A 14,937-nucleotide genomic window follows, 5' to 3' on the forward strand; every position below is an offset into this window, starting at 1 on the left:
GCTATAAGGAGAGGTTGAGCTTGGATTACTTTCTCTGAAGCTTTGGAGGCTGCGGGGCAACTTGAAAAAATTAAGAGACATGGATAGGGTGGGTTGTTGGCCTTTTTCCCAGGGTGGAAATGGGAAATACTAGAGGGCATTGGTTTGATGTGTGGGAGGAAAGGTTTAAAGGAGATGTGCAAGTATTTTCTACACAGTGGTAAGTGCCTGGAACGCACTGCCAGGAAAGTTGGTGGATTCAGAAATGATAGCAACATTTAAGAGGCATTTAGACAAGTGAACAAGAAGGGGATAGGGGGATCTGGGTCACGTGCGGCAATTAGTTTAATGGGATTAGTTTAATTTGACATTGTTATTGGTGCACACGTGATGGGGCAGTATTATTGTAATCCACAATGATAATGATGGCACCTCAATGCAAGACGAAACCTTATGCCTCAAAATCCTACAGCAGGATTTGATAAAGAGAAAAGCTATGATCAAGGCATGGTTTTGACATCTGTAATCAGCTGCAATCGTTTTTTGGGTGTCTCTGATATTCCGATCTTGTACAGAAACAGCAAGGTGGTCTTGTCTTACTTTCCCTATCCCTGCCTTGCCCTACAGGTGGAGCCTAACAGCACAGGGCTCTTGCAAACTGACAGGTCCGGATGGCTAAAACTGTCGAGGCTAAGTCTTTAGCTTTCACATTTGACAGCTAATGTTTCACTAGCTGAACATCGCCTCTTGCAATAGCCAGGAAATTTCTGGACCAATAGAATGCAGGTTAAAAAGATTTGAAAGGTAACTTTTTGAAGCAATGGGAAAATGGTTTGGAAAAGAAACGGGAAAAGAAGGACAAAGTGTTTTACTAGCAAAAGCAAATTTTGCGATTAATGGTTGTATTATTATCCAATGGTGTATGTTGGACAGTTTTGGTTTCAGCGATATTGCTCAAGTTGGCACTTATTTCGCTTAAGTTTTAATTTTGTTAGTGCGTTATATTATATAATTACTTCTTATAATAATAATCTTATAATTGCTTCTTGGTATAACCGCAAGTAAAGTTTCCACAGAAAAATGTATCTGTTGCAGCACCCTTGCTTAAGTAAGACTATCAGCTTTCCTGTGAGGTTATGGTTAATACATAAAAACAAAATGCTAGCAATGTTCAACAGGTCAGGAGATATCAGTGGAGAGAGAAACAATTAATCTCCCTTCATTAGAATACTAAATCTGCTCTAAATGACCTAAAATGTTAACTTATTTCACTTCTCTACTGTGTTAGCTGATGTGCTGAGTGTTCACAGTATTTTGCTTTTATTATGATTTCTAACATCTGTAAGTTTTCTTTTTCCGTCATAAATTGATGATATATGCTGTAACTCTAAAGTCTAACCAAAGTGACACATCTAAACATTCTCAAAATGAGTTTAGTTATTGCCAGCATCCAACCAGACACTCTGCACTCCTTCAATCTCCTCATTCTTAACATTTTTAACACCTGATGCTGAGATACAATTTAATCTGTGCTGTCATTAATATTCTGCCCTTGCGTCCAGCTGTGAATCTGTGCAATGATTATCACTGATGTCCAGTGCATTTACAGCTAAACCCACACCTGCATGAATCTTTTCAATTTGGGATCCTTTTTCATTTCCAGGAAAGATTCTGATCTGCTCTTATGCTTCCTTTTCTTTTGGGTCAGAAGCCAGCTAGATTGTCATAATCAAGCACTGGATATGTTGAATCCGATTTATGTTAGTCAACGATGGGAGCTGCGTTAGAATCTCATAGTGCCGGTGCATATGACAATTAAACGCCCTTGACTCTCTCAACTCAATGCACTGCACGCTCACTGTTGATGGGTTTATACATTATTTCAAACAAATTGGTAGCTCACTCTGGGAAATAAACCAAATAGACTAATTAATATAGGGATACTCAATATTGAAGGGCATAAGATTCCACTTGTTGCCATTTCTTTTCCACTTAAAACACATTTTGACACATTATCTGCAATTGGTGGCACTGTTCAAGTCCTATTATCTTTTGGAAATTATTCGTATATGTAATCTGAAGAACCATATTCTTAATAGTAAAATGTATTTTAAGCTGCAACTGGAACAGGATTGGATATTGAAATGTTAATGTGCTATTAAATATAGTTCACTTTAGATAATTTTTAACTACAATCACAGGAAATCCTAACCTGGAATGGACCCTTTTAAAGTAGTAATTCCAAGTCAGACGTGGTTGCATTCGTCATAAACTATTAAAAAGTAACTTTCTACTTAATGATGGCAAGGTCATAACCAGAAGCACTTCTCACATGCAGGTCATTCCCACAATTAAATTGGAGGGTGCTATCAAAATTATAGTGAGGGAAGCAAAAATGGTAGAAGGATAAGGGCCATACCAGTTAAGCTACTTTTGGGGAAAATAGTCACAACGTTGTGGAGTAACTCAGCAGGTCAGGCAGAATCTCCGGAGAAAATGGATAGGTCATGTTTCAGGTGCGGGTGGGGGAAGAACTGGAGGTGAGAAAAGATTAGAACAAGTCGGGGCCAGCAACAGATGACCTCGGGCAGGGTGGTTCCCTGGTAGGCCAATTGTTGGCTGGGTTATTTAAATGCAATGATTGGTATATAATCTGCAGTGTTTAAATTGTAGATGTGATTCATTCCAGATATTAACTGATATAGTAACTTTACAACAAAAAAAAAGTGAAGTCTCATTCATTTCAGTTGCAGGCTCTCAGTAATAGGAATAACAACGTGCATAGTTCATATGTCTGAGTGAATGTTTGGGAGAGTGATCTGGACTTGGCAAATCCAAAGGCAGCGTGGATTTGTTGGCTTGTGGCATCTGCTGTGTGGGAGCGCAGTTTACAGCCATGTTTCCTACTTGAGAACCATTCATGTTATGTACACTTCCCTGGGGCACAACCCTGCCCTCACCTGGGGAGGACCTGCATTGAAGAATTTTAAAGGTCATTTAAAAAAAAATTCTTGTGTCTTATGGTGAAAGTTGCTTGGGAAATGAATCAATATGCTCATCTTCCAGTGCCTGACAGCTATAATGTTTGTGCATGCAAGTTCTTTACGTTTTCAATAATGTAACCCCTTGGAAATGGCGAGATGGTTGATACAGAGCTCTCACTTTGTTTTCCCTGTTGCCAGCCGGGCAACTTATGCAGCTTTTTAGGTTGCCAAATGACAGTTTAGGTGGTCAATTTAAGGCGGCTTGCATGACGCGTGTGATAATGTACTCGAACGAAGTGCTTAATTACCAGTCGGGATTATGCTCAATGAAGCATTCGCATATTATTTCTGCTTCAAATAATGTCACAAACTAAACATATTCACCAATCAAGACCACAAAACATATTCACCAATCAAGATATACCACAATGACATGCGGCAAAGTTACGATACAGTATCTCAACTTTTTTTACACAGTCCAATTGCAATATCCACTTCCCAACAAAAATGTGGTTGGATTATTCAGCGTATGATCAACCTGTGTCAATAAATCGTGGACCATGGTAACATATATGCTTAACCATGCATACTACAGATTGATGCAAGCATGTTTACTGTGAAGGACCAAAAATTATCATGACATGGCCATAACATGGGCCGTTATTGCTATTGGTACAGAAACACTCTCGCTTCCCACATAATTTATCAACAACAAAATACACAGGTTGCAAGGAAATTTCTAAAGGCATTTTATGATAATAGCTGTCAAAACTGACTATACCCATCTGACAGTTTAAACATTACACTAGCTGACAAGAGATGGCCAAAGGACATAACTGCAGCAAATGTTCTTTTGGTAATATGTTTAAAGGTGTCAAAGCGCCACATTACCGGACATTCAGATTAGATGTACGTGTTGTGAACAGCAATGAAGACACCCAGTTTGTACGCACCAGATTAAAAAAAAATAAACACTGATAAACGCTGTTTCCATCATTCCCACTTCAGAATTAACGTTAAAATTTCAACTGAAATATCGCCTGACCAAATTTGTGATGTATATGGCCGACTGTAGAAGTAAAACCTGGATAAATCCAATGTGTAGTTGTGAATGTTGCTCATTAAATAACAGTACTGATACTCCATATTAAGAGCATTGCTTTGCCGTTAAAATGAATTCTGTATTAACGTGTCAACGATAGCAGTGACAATCGAAACACTGCGATTTTAATGTTTCACGCGTTCACAATTTAATTAATCTATCTTTATGGATTAAAACAAATAATAACATTGGGATTTAAAACACATTTGATTGCATTCCGTTATCAAACATAGTCAATTTTCGCTCTGAAGACATTACCAGCACAGTAGGGCCGGGCTGTGAATCAGTGCGGGATGGATAGATGGTGGTGGGGGGCGAGGGAGGGGGGGGGGGGGGGGGGTTAGAAGGCAAGGTGCGGAATGGATGGATTGAGGCACGGGAATTAGTGCGTGTTGGTTGGAATAGGTAAAATTGTGAGGGGAGAGCGCAGGGAATGTCAGTGGGGTTGAATGGGATGGATCAGTACGGGATTGACGGGAGGCATCAGTGCAGGATGAATGGAGAAACAGAAAAAATTAATGAAGGAATCAGTACAGGATGGATTGGGGGGATCAGTACAGGATGAATGAGGGGATCAGTACAGGATGAATGAGGGGATCAGTACAGGATGAATGAGGGGATCAGTACAGGATGAATGAGGGGATCAGTACAGGATGAACGACGGGATTAGTACAGGATGAGCGAGGGGATCGGTACAGGATGAATGGGGGGAAGCAGTGCAGGATAGATGCGAACGGGGGTGAGTACAGGATGAGATGGGGGACCAGTGTAGGATGGATGGGGGGTGGGGGGTGGCAGGAGAATCAATGCTAGGTGGATAGGGAGATCAGTGCAGGATGAATAGATGGGGAGGGGAGCACAGGGGGTCAGTGAGGATTGAATAGAGGCAGGAATGGGAATCAGTGGAGACTCATTCCCATTCCCATTCCCACACCCCGTATCTTCGCTCCGCACTACTTCGCCGCCGCCGGCACGAAATGTCACGTTCTTTTTCTCCAGAGATGCTGTCTGACCCACTGAGTTACTCCAGTTTTTCGTGTCTATCTTCATTATAAACCAGTATCTGCAGTGCCAAGCAGGCCAAAATGGCTCTGCCTGGGGCACTTTGGGTGGTCATGTCACCCGGGCAACCGCTAATTTCGAGTCCTGTGATATGCTGTTGGTGTCTAATTTTCCATTAGCATTCTCCCCCAGCTTTATCCCAGTGACTGTTTCATGTTGATGGTATGTGAATAAATTAATTTCCTGCTTGTCGTGAATTTGGTAGTTCACAAAAAATATCTAAACCTGTAAATTGTGTGGCAGAAATTAGTTTCTGCTTTTGAAGGTCATTTCAAAATGTGGCTTAAATATTTCTAGGATTTAATCAGGGTGGTATGTGACTTGAAGGAGAACTTGCAGGATGATCAAAGGTAGAATCTTTGCCCGGATACACTACAGTAGAGCCTGGAGAGAGTGAAATGGCTATCTTTCATTTCTATGGTTAATTCAATGAACTTCAAACTTTTCTGTATTTATTTATTTATTTCTATTGTGTATGGCAGTTTAGGATATGAATAGATTAAATTGTAATGAAGGGATATTTTCAAAGATTTGTGTGGAATTATGAAGTGGGGATTAGACTGTTTTCAAACTAAAAATTGATTGGAGTTTTTTTCAATAGGCACATCTAAAATTCATGACTGCCACTTTACAAAAAAATGAAGAAAACACAATCAAGCATGCATTCAAAATGATGGACCTAGCTCTGTTGGGTGCAGTAGGCTAAGTGGGTTCTGTTTCTTCTACAGTAATTGTATAATCATTATTTCCATATACAATAAATTCACACAGACAGCCTTGCTTTGCTAACAGGTAATAAATATTGCATTATTGATATGGATACTAGCTAAATTGCCCTACAGAAGTGAAAATGAACCCCTGTGGTGTTGTAATTATATCCTGGTTATTAAGGAAAATGTATATTAAATAATTTCACATCCATTTTTTGGCAGGGATCTGTGTAGGTTCTAAAATAATTTTCAATATTAATTGTTAGGAAATAAAAGTGGTATTTGAGATTTTCGGAGGATTTTTTGGGGGTTATCATTTAATTTTTTTAATTAAAAAAAAATCTGTTGGATCTTTATGCAGAGCATATCAAATGCATTTCAAATGAAATTGAAGATGATGGAAGAAAACGACAGTACCCTTTTTCCTAAGTTAAATACTCTTTTATCCTAGGTTCTCTTGGTCAGCAGCAGTCGTCACCCAGACAAGTGGATTGTGCCGGGCGGTGGCATGGAACCTGATGAGGAACCGAATGTGGCAGCTGTCCGAGAAGTCTGTGAAGAAGTATGTACAGAAGAATAATTTGCTCTGTGTTTTCACAGTAATATTTGAACTAAGTTTTAATGAATTGTCGGAAGTGGTAGTGCATGTCGGCACAAACGATGTCGGAAAAAAGGGGATGAATATTCTGCAGCGTGACTCGGAAAAATGTTGAAAAGCAGGACCTCCAGGGTTGTTATCTCTGGTTTGCTTCCAGTTCCCCGTGCTGGCGAGAGCAGGAACAGGGAGATACGGGACCTGAACGTGTGGCTGAGGAATTGGTGCACGGGGCAGGGATTTAGATTCTTAGATCACTGGGATCTGTTTTTGGGTAAGGGGGAACTGTACAAAAGGGACGGATTGCATCTTAACAGGTGTGGGACCAGCATTCTGACAGGCAGGTTTGCCACTGCTACACGGGTGGCTTTAAACTGAATAAGGGGGGTGGGGTGTTGAATGGGATAGTGGAGGATGGAGTTAAAGGGAAAGGGTTTCTTAAATGTGTGAGCGTAGATACCGAGGGGTGTAAAATGAGGGTAGAAGAAATAGGTAGCAAGGTGAAAAGTAAAAATGGCAGGCAGACAAAACCAGGGCAAAAATCAAAAAGGGCCACTTTTCAACATAATTGTATAAGGGGTAAGAGTGTTGTAAAAACAAGCCTGAAGGCTTTGTGTCTCAATGCAAGGAGCATTCGTAATAAGGTGGATGAGTTGAATGTGCAGATAGCTATTAATGACTATGATATAGTTGGGATCACGGAGACATGGCTCCAGGGTGACCAAGGCTGGGAGCTGAACATCCAGGGATATTCAATATTCAGGAGGGATAGACAGAAAGGAAAAGGAGGTGGGGTAGCGTTACTGATTAGAGAGGGGATTGATGCAATGGAAAGGAAGGACATTAGTTTGGAGGATGTGGAATCGGTATGGGTAGAGCTGCGAAACACTAAGGGGCAGAAAAAGCTGGTGGGTGTTGTGTACAGGCCACCTAACAGTAGTAGTGAAGTTGGAGATGGTATCAAACAGGAAATTAGAAATGCGTGCGACAAAGGCAAAACAGTTATAATGGGTGACTTCAATCTACATATAGATTGGGTGAATCAAATTGGCAGGGGTGCTGAGGAAGAGGATTTCTTGGAATGTATGCGGGATAGTTATCTACATCAACATGTAGAGGAACCAACGAGAGAGCAGGCTATTTTAGACTGGGTATTGAGTAATGAGGAAGGGTTAGTTAGCAATCTTGTTGTACGTGCCCCCCCTTGGGCAAGAGTGACCATAATATGGTTGAGTTCTTCATTAGGATGGAGAGTGACATTGTTAATTCAGAAACAATGGTTCTGAACTTAAAGAAAGGTAACTTTGAGGGTATGAGACGTGAATTGGCCAAGATTGACTGGCAATTAATTCTAAAAGGGTTGACGGTGGATATGCAATGGAAGACATTTAAAGGCTGCATGGATGAACTACAAAAATTGTTCATACCAGTTTGGCAAAAGAATAAATCAGGAAGGTAGTACATCCATGGATAACAAGGGAAATCAGGGATAGTATCAAAGCGAAGGATGATGCGTACAAATTAGCCAGAAAAAGCAGCATACCGGAGGACTGGGAGAAATTCAGAGACCAGCAGAGGAGGACAAAGGGCTATGTTAGCTTTCATTGCAAAAGGATTTGAGTATAGGAGCAGGGAGGTTCTACTGCAGTTGTACAGGGTCTTGGTGAGACCACACCTGGAGTATTGCGTACAGTTTTGGTCTCCAAATCTGAGGAAGGACATTATTGCCATAGAGGGAGTGCAGAGACGGTTCACCAGACTGATTCCTGGGATGGCAGGACTGTCTTATGAGGAAAGACTGGATAGACTTGGTTTATACTCTCTAGAATTTAGGAGATTGAGAGGGGATCTTATAGAAACTTACAAAATTCTTAAGGGGTTGGACAGGCTAGATGCAGGAAGATTGTTCCCGATGTTAGGGAAGTCCAGGACAAGGGGTCACAGCTTAAGGATAAGGGGGAAATCCTTTAAAACCGAGATGAGAAGAACTTTTTTCACACAGAGAGTGGTGAATCTCTGGAACTCTCTGCCACAGAAGGTAGTTGAGGCCAGTTCATTTGCTATATTTAAGAGGGAGTTAGATGTGGCCCTTGTGGCTAAGGGAATCAGGGGGTATGGATAGAAGGCAGGTACGGGATACTGAGTTGGATGATAAGCCATGATCATATTGAATGGCGGTGCAGGCTCGAAGGGCCAAATGGCCTACTCCTGCACCTAATTTCTATGTTTCTATGTTTCTATGACTTCTGCTGTCTGAATAAACTGTCAGCCAGTTTCTTCCTTCTGTCTATCACTTAAATTGAAATAGTTTTATCTAGTTTTAGATGAAAGTATATAAAATTCCATTCTTCATACTTTTGGCTTTTAGTACCACAATTGTTAGTTCCAACCAGTCGGACCTTTAATTATTACTTTGCAACTATATTTCCCAGATAGTCATTGTGTAATCCTAGGTATTTGGTGAATTGAGAATAAAAATCCTCTGAAATGATTTTATGTTGGAGTTTCCGACCTAGAACATAACCCACCCAGGGATGTTCTCCAGGGAAGCTGCCTGACCTGCTGAGTTACCCAGCATTTTATACCATTTTTATAAACCAACATCTGCAGTTCCTTGTTGTTGTAGCTTCCTCGCTCGTATTTTCAGAGTTTACTTCGAGTTGTTTAGGCTTCAACTGTTCTGTTGTCATTTTGATGTTTAAAGACTTACGTTTTTTTCTCTATTGTTGCATTTTTCATGGTATCATTATTATCCTAAGCAGACAATTGTCACAGCATCAATATGCAAATGGTAACTTGACAGGCTTAGCTGAACAAGGTAATCAATTCCTGCATTGTGTCCATGGGTACTAATATGCCAGTTAAACATTTTTGTTGCTGATATAGTCTGTGGACATGAGGTGCCGGTAAATAAATGGAGCTCGTCACAACACAAACCCAGTGATGGGCAAACATTCGATTCTTCTGCACTTTTCATTCCCTGACAGAGAATAAGGCCTAATATCTGTAAATGTGATATTAGCTGCCAAATATTGGACTTTTTGGTAAGTCTAAAACATATCTCGATGAGATACTCGGTAGGATTTAATAAAAATCACTAGTACTGAACTATCTAGTGACACATAGAGCTAGCAATAACTGCTATGGTGTTTACCATTTCTTGCCTGTTACAATTTTAACTCTTGAGACTTTCCAGTACTCAATGTCCATACATTTGAAATGCTATTGTATAGTGTCTGAGAAAACACAGTGGCATTCCATGGTGTGCAGTGCACATTTGGACATCAATAGCATTAATGACTATGATGCCTGACATGGTTGTGTTCCTAGTTGTAAAATATTATACTTTATATTCACTTTATAAAACAACTGTGTCAATAGGGAAACTGGTGGTTAGGGCTAAAGTGTTTCAGAGATTATAACAGAGTTATTTTCCTCCAGGGATTTCACTTTTTTTTAAATAGCTATGTTTATTTTTGTAACTGAAAGCTAATATTCCTAAAGACTGTACAACAAGGTATCATTGCATGAATATCAATAGAAGCGATGACCTGTCATTTCATTGGCCTCCCAGGGTGGAACTAGCAGCTGTGATTTTAAGAAACTATGGTGTCTGATTACAGTAGAGACATTACATGTAACAAGGTTTTTCTTCCAAGCCAATTTTTTTCCCCAAGAAGGCTTTTTACAGCTTGTAAATCTCCAAAGTAAGTGGTTCTCAAGTTCGCAATTAAAATCACATTGCCATTTTGACCTGAGTAATGCAAATAGTGTTCCCAAATTCATCAATTGTATTATACCCAATTTGAGGCTATGGAAACTCACATTGTAGTTGTAATACTTGCACTCGTGCAAAGCTGATCTTCACAAAATGTTTTGAAATGCTTTAAGCGAGACTGCAGCACTTAGAATCTGATTTATCTCAGTGTGCTACCTCTTGGGCCCTCCAGTTCTTCCCTGTTTGTTTCATCTTCCCCCCCCCCCCCCCCCCCCCCCCCCCCCCCCCCCCCCCCCACCATTCATTTGGTGACCCAGCAAGTAGAGGAACAGCATTTAGTGTTTTGTCTGTGCTCACTTCATTGCGGCACTCTGACCCATGTAATTATTACTAAAGAACTTCCGCCCATGGTATCTTTTAATATTGAAAGAGTTGGAGGACCTAATTTTGGAAGTGGATAATTAATAAATAGAAATGTTGTACAATGGAGGCAAATGAACAGAAATATGATTTGCTTTCCTCGACATTTCTGAAAATATTTAGGCCACCTTTTAAGTGAAATGCTTCCTGATGTATTGTAGTTTTGGTTGCCAGTAGAAAGAGAACCACAACAATAGGTTAACTATGCTACCAAGCAACTCTGGAATAGAAACTAGTTTGGGCCAGTGTGGATTATGTAGGGCTTGATTGTCAGTGCATGGCTCACTGCAGTAGAAGAATGTTGCTCGCAGCCTTGGACATTCTGAATCATTAAACTTTGCACTCATAGTTTTTTTTTTTCCCGCAGTTATTTAACCCTTTTCACCAGCACAAACTATTTTTTTGCCAGATATTGATGCCACAGACCCACCACCTGTACCATCTCCTAAATTTGCCTGGATGCAAAGTGACTAAAGTGGCTCAAAGCATTATAGATTGGTACAAGGTGGCATGATTAGCAGCAGCAGCATACGAGAGAATTCCTACTTCAAAATGTTCCTCAATGCCTTCACACTGACTCTAACTGAAGGTTCTTCTGGTTATCATGGATCTTTGTAATGTTTTTGGATGTCTATGAAATTTAGAAAAACTTGTGAACTACTGAAAAATGAAATCACTGCACTTCTTTGATGATTTAACCTGGCATTGGTCCTGATAGCAGTAGTGAAAGTCTTAGAGATACAGCACAGAAACTGGCCTCTTGCACACCGAGTCCATGCTGCACATTGATTGAAAGATACAGCATGAAAATGGCCCCTTCAGCCCACTGAGTCCATACCTACTATCGATGGCCCTTTCACATTACTTTTATGTAATCCCACTTTTGCATCCCTTCCTTGCATACTAGGCAATTTAAAGGCCAATTATCTGATAAACCCACAAGTCTTTGGTGTGTGGGAGGAAACCAAAAGACCTGTAGGAAACCCACGTGGTCAAAGGGAGAACATGCAAAACTGTACATGGAGAGCAGGACCGAGGTCAGGATCGAACCTGGATCTCTCTGGGAGACTGCAGCTCTATCAGCATGTGTTTCATGTCAAGTATTGCACCACTGCTACATTAATTGCATGTTTTACTCTCCCCAGGTTCTCATCACTCCCCCCCCCCCCCCCCCCCCCCCCAGATTCTATCACTCATCTATACATTTCGGGGCAACCTACAGTGGCCAATTAATCTCCCCCAAGAAAAGAATAATTTGGGCATGGGTTATACAATACAATGATACTTCTTTGCCAAGTATGTTTTGCAACATATGAGGAATTTAATTTGCCAAGTCAGTCATTCAAATAAAAAGCAACGGAACACACAAAATATATTTAAACATAAACATCCACCACAGTGACTCCTCCACATTCCTCACTGTGATGGAAGGCGAGAAAAAGTTCAGTCTCTTCCCTTCTTTGATCTCCTGCGGTCGGGGTCGTCGAGCCTTCCGTTGACGGGACAATCTTGCCTCCCGTGGCTGGCGGTGTTTGGGCCCTCCGCATCTGGGTGATCGGCTCCTGCATTGGGGGGATGTCAGCTCCCCCGCACTGGCGATCGGACCCCGGGTCGGGGCTGGTCGATCATCTGCGTCGTTGGAGTTCCCGACAGCAGGCTCCTGATGTAAAGTCCGCAGGCTGCAGTTGGAGCGATCCCAGGTAAGGGATCGGATCCGATGTTAATTTCACGCCCCACGGTGGGACTCAAAAGTCAGTCTGAGGAGGCCTCCAGTTCCACGATGTTAGGCTGCAGAGCTACTGGAGATACAATCCGGAAAACAATCGCATCTCTGGCAAGGTAAGAGACTGGAAAAAAAAGTTTCCTCCGTCCCCCTCCCCCTCCCCCCCACATAAAACAAACCGGAGAACATTTACACAAACATTTTAAACGCACTAAAAATAACAAAAAAAAGATTAAAAAAACAAACTGCCAATCATTATTGGAAGGGAAACATAGGAAACATAGAATGGATTGTAATATATATTGTAATAGGAGGCTTAAAGGGATAGAACAGCTAAGAGAGTGGGAGAGATCTTGGTCGATTACATGATTTGGTCAATGCAATGTCAACTACCCCAGGGCTTAGAACAAAAATTAGTTTTCTAAACTAATAATCAATTGGGTAGCATTGGTGTCCAAAGAAACCGGAGAATAGTTGCAGCAAGTGATTAGAAATGGAAGTGACATGTTAGTCCTTCTTCTAAGACGATTGGATACTGGGAGCAGATGTCTCATTGGAACTGCAGAGCATAGCTTTCACTCCTCACAGCAGTGAATCTCGGGCTCAATTGTTGATTTTGTTCTAAAGAGGTTAATTGTTTACTGGGGATAATGCAAGAATATGAAGCTGATCGTTCGTGATCTTGATGCCTGCTAGCACAGACTTGGAGCCGGCTAGCTTACTGCTACTCGTATTATTTATGTTCCCATGATATGTTATGAAATGTAGCTGCACATGATCCTTCAGTAAGTTCACAACATCCATGATAAATGTTGTAGTCATGGAAGTCTCGAACTTTAATTCAAATCTCACAAAAAAATTGCAAGTTAATTTTTTTTCTCGGTTAATTTATTTTATTGATCTTTGTGATCGATAAGATTTTCGACATAATTTGAACATATAAATCCAATAGAGTAATGACTTTTAGTTAAAAAACCTATGTATAAACTGACTTATTGCAAAGGGATTGTTGAGCTTGTCTATCCTGTGTTTTGATTTTTTAATTTTCACGTTTAAGCAGTACTTTTGAGTTCTACCTCTAAATAATAGTGCTTTTGCTCAAAAGGCATAATTAAAGATCTAAACAGTTGCTGATTTAACAGTACTGTAATTTTGAATTAAAATGTACAGATGTGAGCATAAAAAGATTAAAAAACATAGCCTTATACTTTTTAAATGTTTATTTATGGAGACTTGATCAAGTGTTTGCCACAGAGGCAGCAGTATACACTTGCTAAAGATAGATGTCTTATTAGCAGCTGATGCCATCATCTCAGAAAAGGAACAGTACAACAGGAACCGGCCCTCTGGCCTGCGATGTCTGTGCGAACCACAGTGTCAAACTAAACTAGCGTCTTCTGAATGCACATGATGTATGTCACTACATTTCCTGCGCCATTATGAATACCTCTTGAATGCCTCTATTGCATCTGATTCCTAGCCACCCTTGGCAGCATGTTCCACATACCTGCCACTCTGTTTAAAAAAAAAAAACATGCATCTCTTAAACCTTTCCCCTCTCTTCTAAAAGCTATGCCCTCAAGTATTTGACATTTTTACCCTGGGGAAAATGTTTTATCTACCTTCATTTTATATGTTTCTGTCAGGTCTCGCCTCAGCCTGTGACACTTCAAACAAAACCATAGAGGTTTCCCCAACTTTTAATCCTATTGGCAATACTACCGATTGGCAAGATTATATCTGCCACCTCTCTTCCTTTTTAGAGATGAACCGTTGGTTGAAAACTTGATCTCACCGATTCACCGTTTCCAAACAGGCATGGACTAGAAATTCATTGTTACTTGCTTTTCATGAACTGGAGACATCCACAGCACTTAAAAGCCAATGAAGCACTTTAAGTGTAGGGACTGTTGAAACATAGCAAATATGGCATCAAATGTGCACTTGATAAGCTCCTGCAGACAGTGGTGCGATGATGATCTATGTTAATGATGTTAATTGAGGCATATGTATTAACCATGCTCCCGATTGTGTAGATGACACCTTGGTTGAATGTTTCTTGGGAAAGATGACATGCCCACCAAATACTATTGTTTTAACGCTTCTTAGTCATTCATGATAGTATCACACTCATCCCAGCAATTAGCTGAGTGTCTCCACTGCTGTTTTTTTTTTAAACAATGGGACCACAATGCGCATGATACTGCAGGTGTGCCCACTTTGGACAATTGTATCAAAACCTTTTTTAACGCTCCAGCATCCTAGCAAACTAAGGCTATTATGTCATTTGCCTTATTTACTTGGTGCACCTGTTTCAGCCTTTTTATTTTGCACAAAACAGTACATAGATCACTCTGTACTCAACTTGTTGGTAGTCTCTCTACTTGGATAATTTGCCTTTTAGATTTCTTCTACCAAAATGCGTGACTGACGCACACGCACATGCAAACTCACATTCTCTTGCCTGGATTAAACTTTGTTTACCAAATATTAGACTTGCTCGAGCTGTCTCGAGTCCAAACACCCTCATCACAACAGTCCCTCCCACCTAATTTTATATCGTCAGCAAACTTGAATACCTTGCGCTCTGGCTCCTCCTTTGTCATTAACATAGTTAATAAATAAGTTTGAGCCAAAGACTCCT

The 14,937-nt window shown here is 40.6% G+C and overlaps 1 protein-coding gene across 1 annotated transcript in view; it reads left to right on the plus strand.

The window, feature by feature from the left end:
* Positions 1–14,937, plus strand: part of LOC129708667 (diphosphoinositol polyphosphate phosphohydrolase 1) — an 80,778-nt gene that overhangs the window by 38,045 nt on the left and 27,796 nt on the right. Inside the window, exon 2 of the mRNA XM_055654574.1 lies at positions 6,289–6,399. Coding sequence (XP_055510549.1) covers positions 6,289–6,399 — 111 coding nt within the window. The remainder of the gene's footprint in view (positions 1–6,288; positions 6,400–14,937) is intronic.

The sequence above is a fragment of the Leucoraja erinacea genome, chromosome 24 (assembly GCF_028641065.1).
Source record: "Leucoraja erinacea ecotype New England chromosome 24, Leri_hhj_1, whole genome shotgun sequence".
In the NCBI taxonomy this organism is placed as follows: domain Eukaryota; kingdom Metazoa; phylum Chordata; class Chondrichthyes; order Rajiformes; family Rajidae; genus Leucoraja; species Leucoraja erinaceus.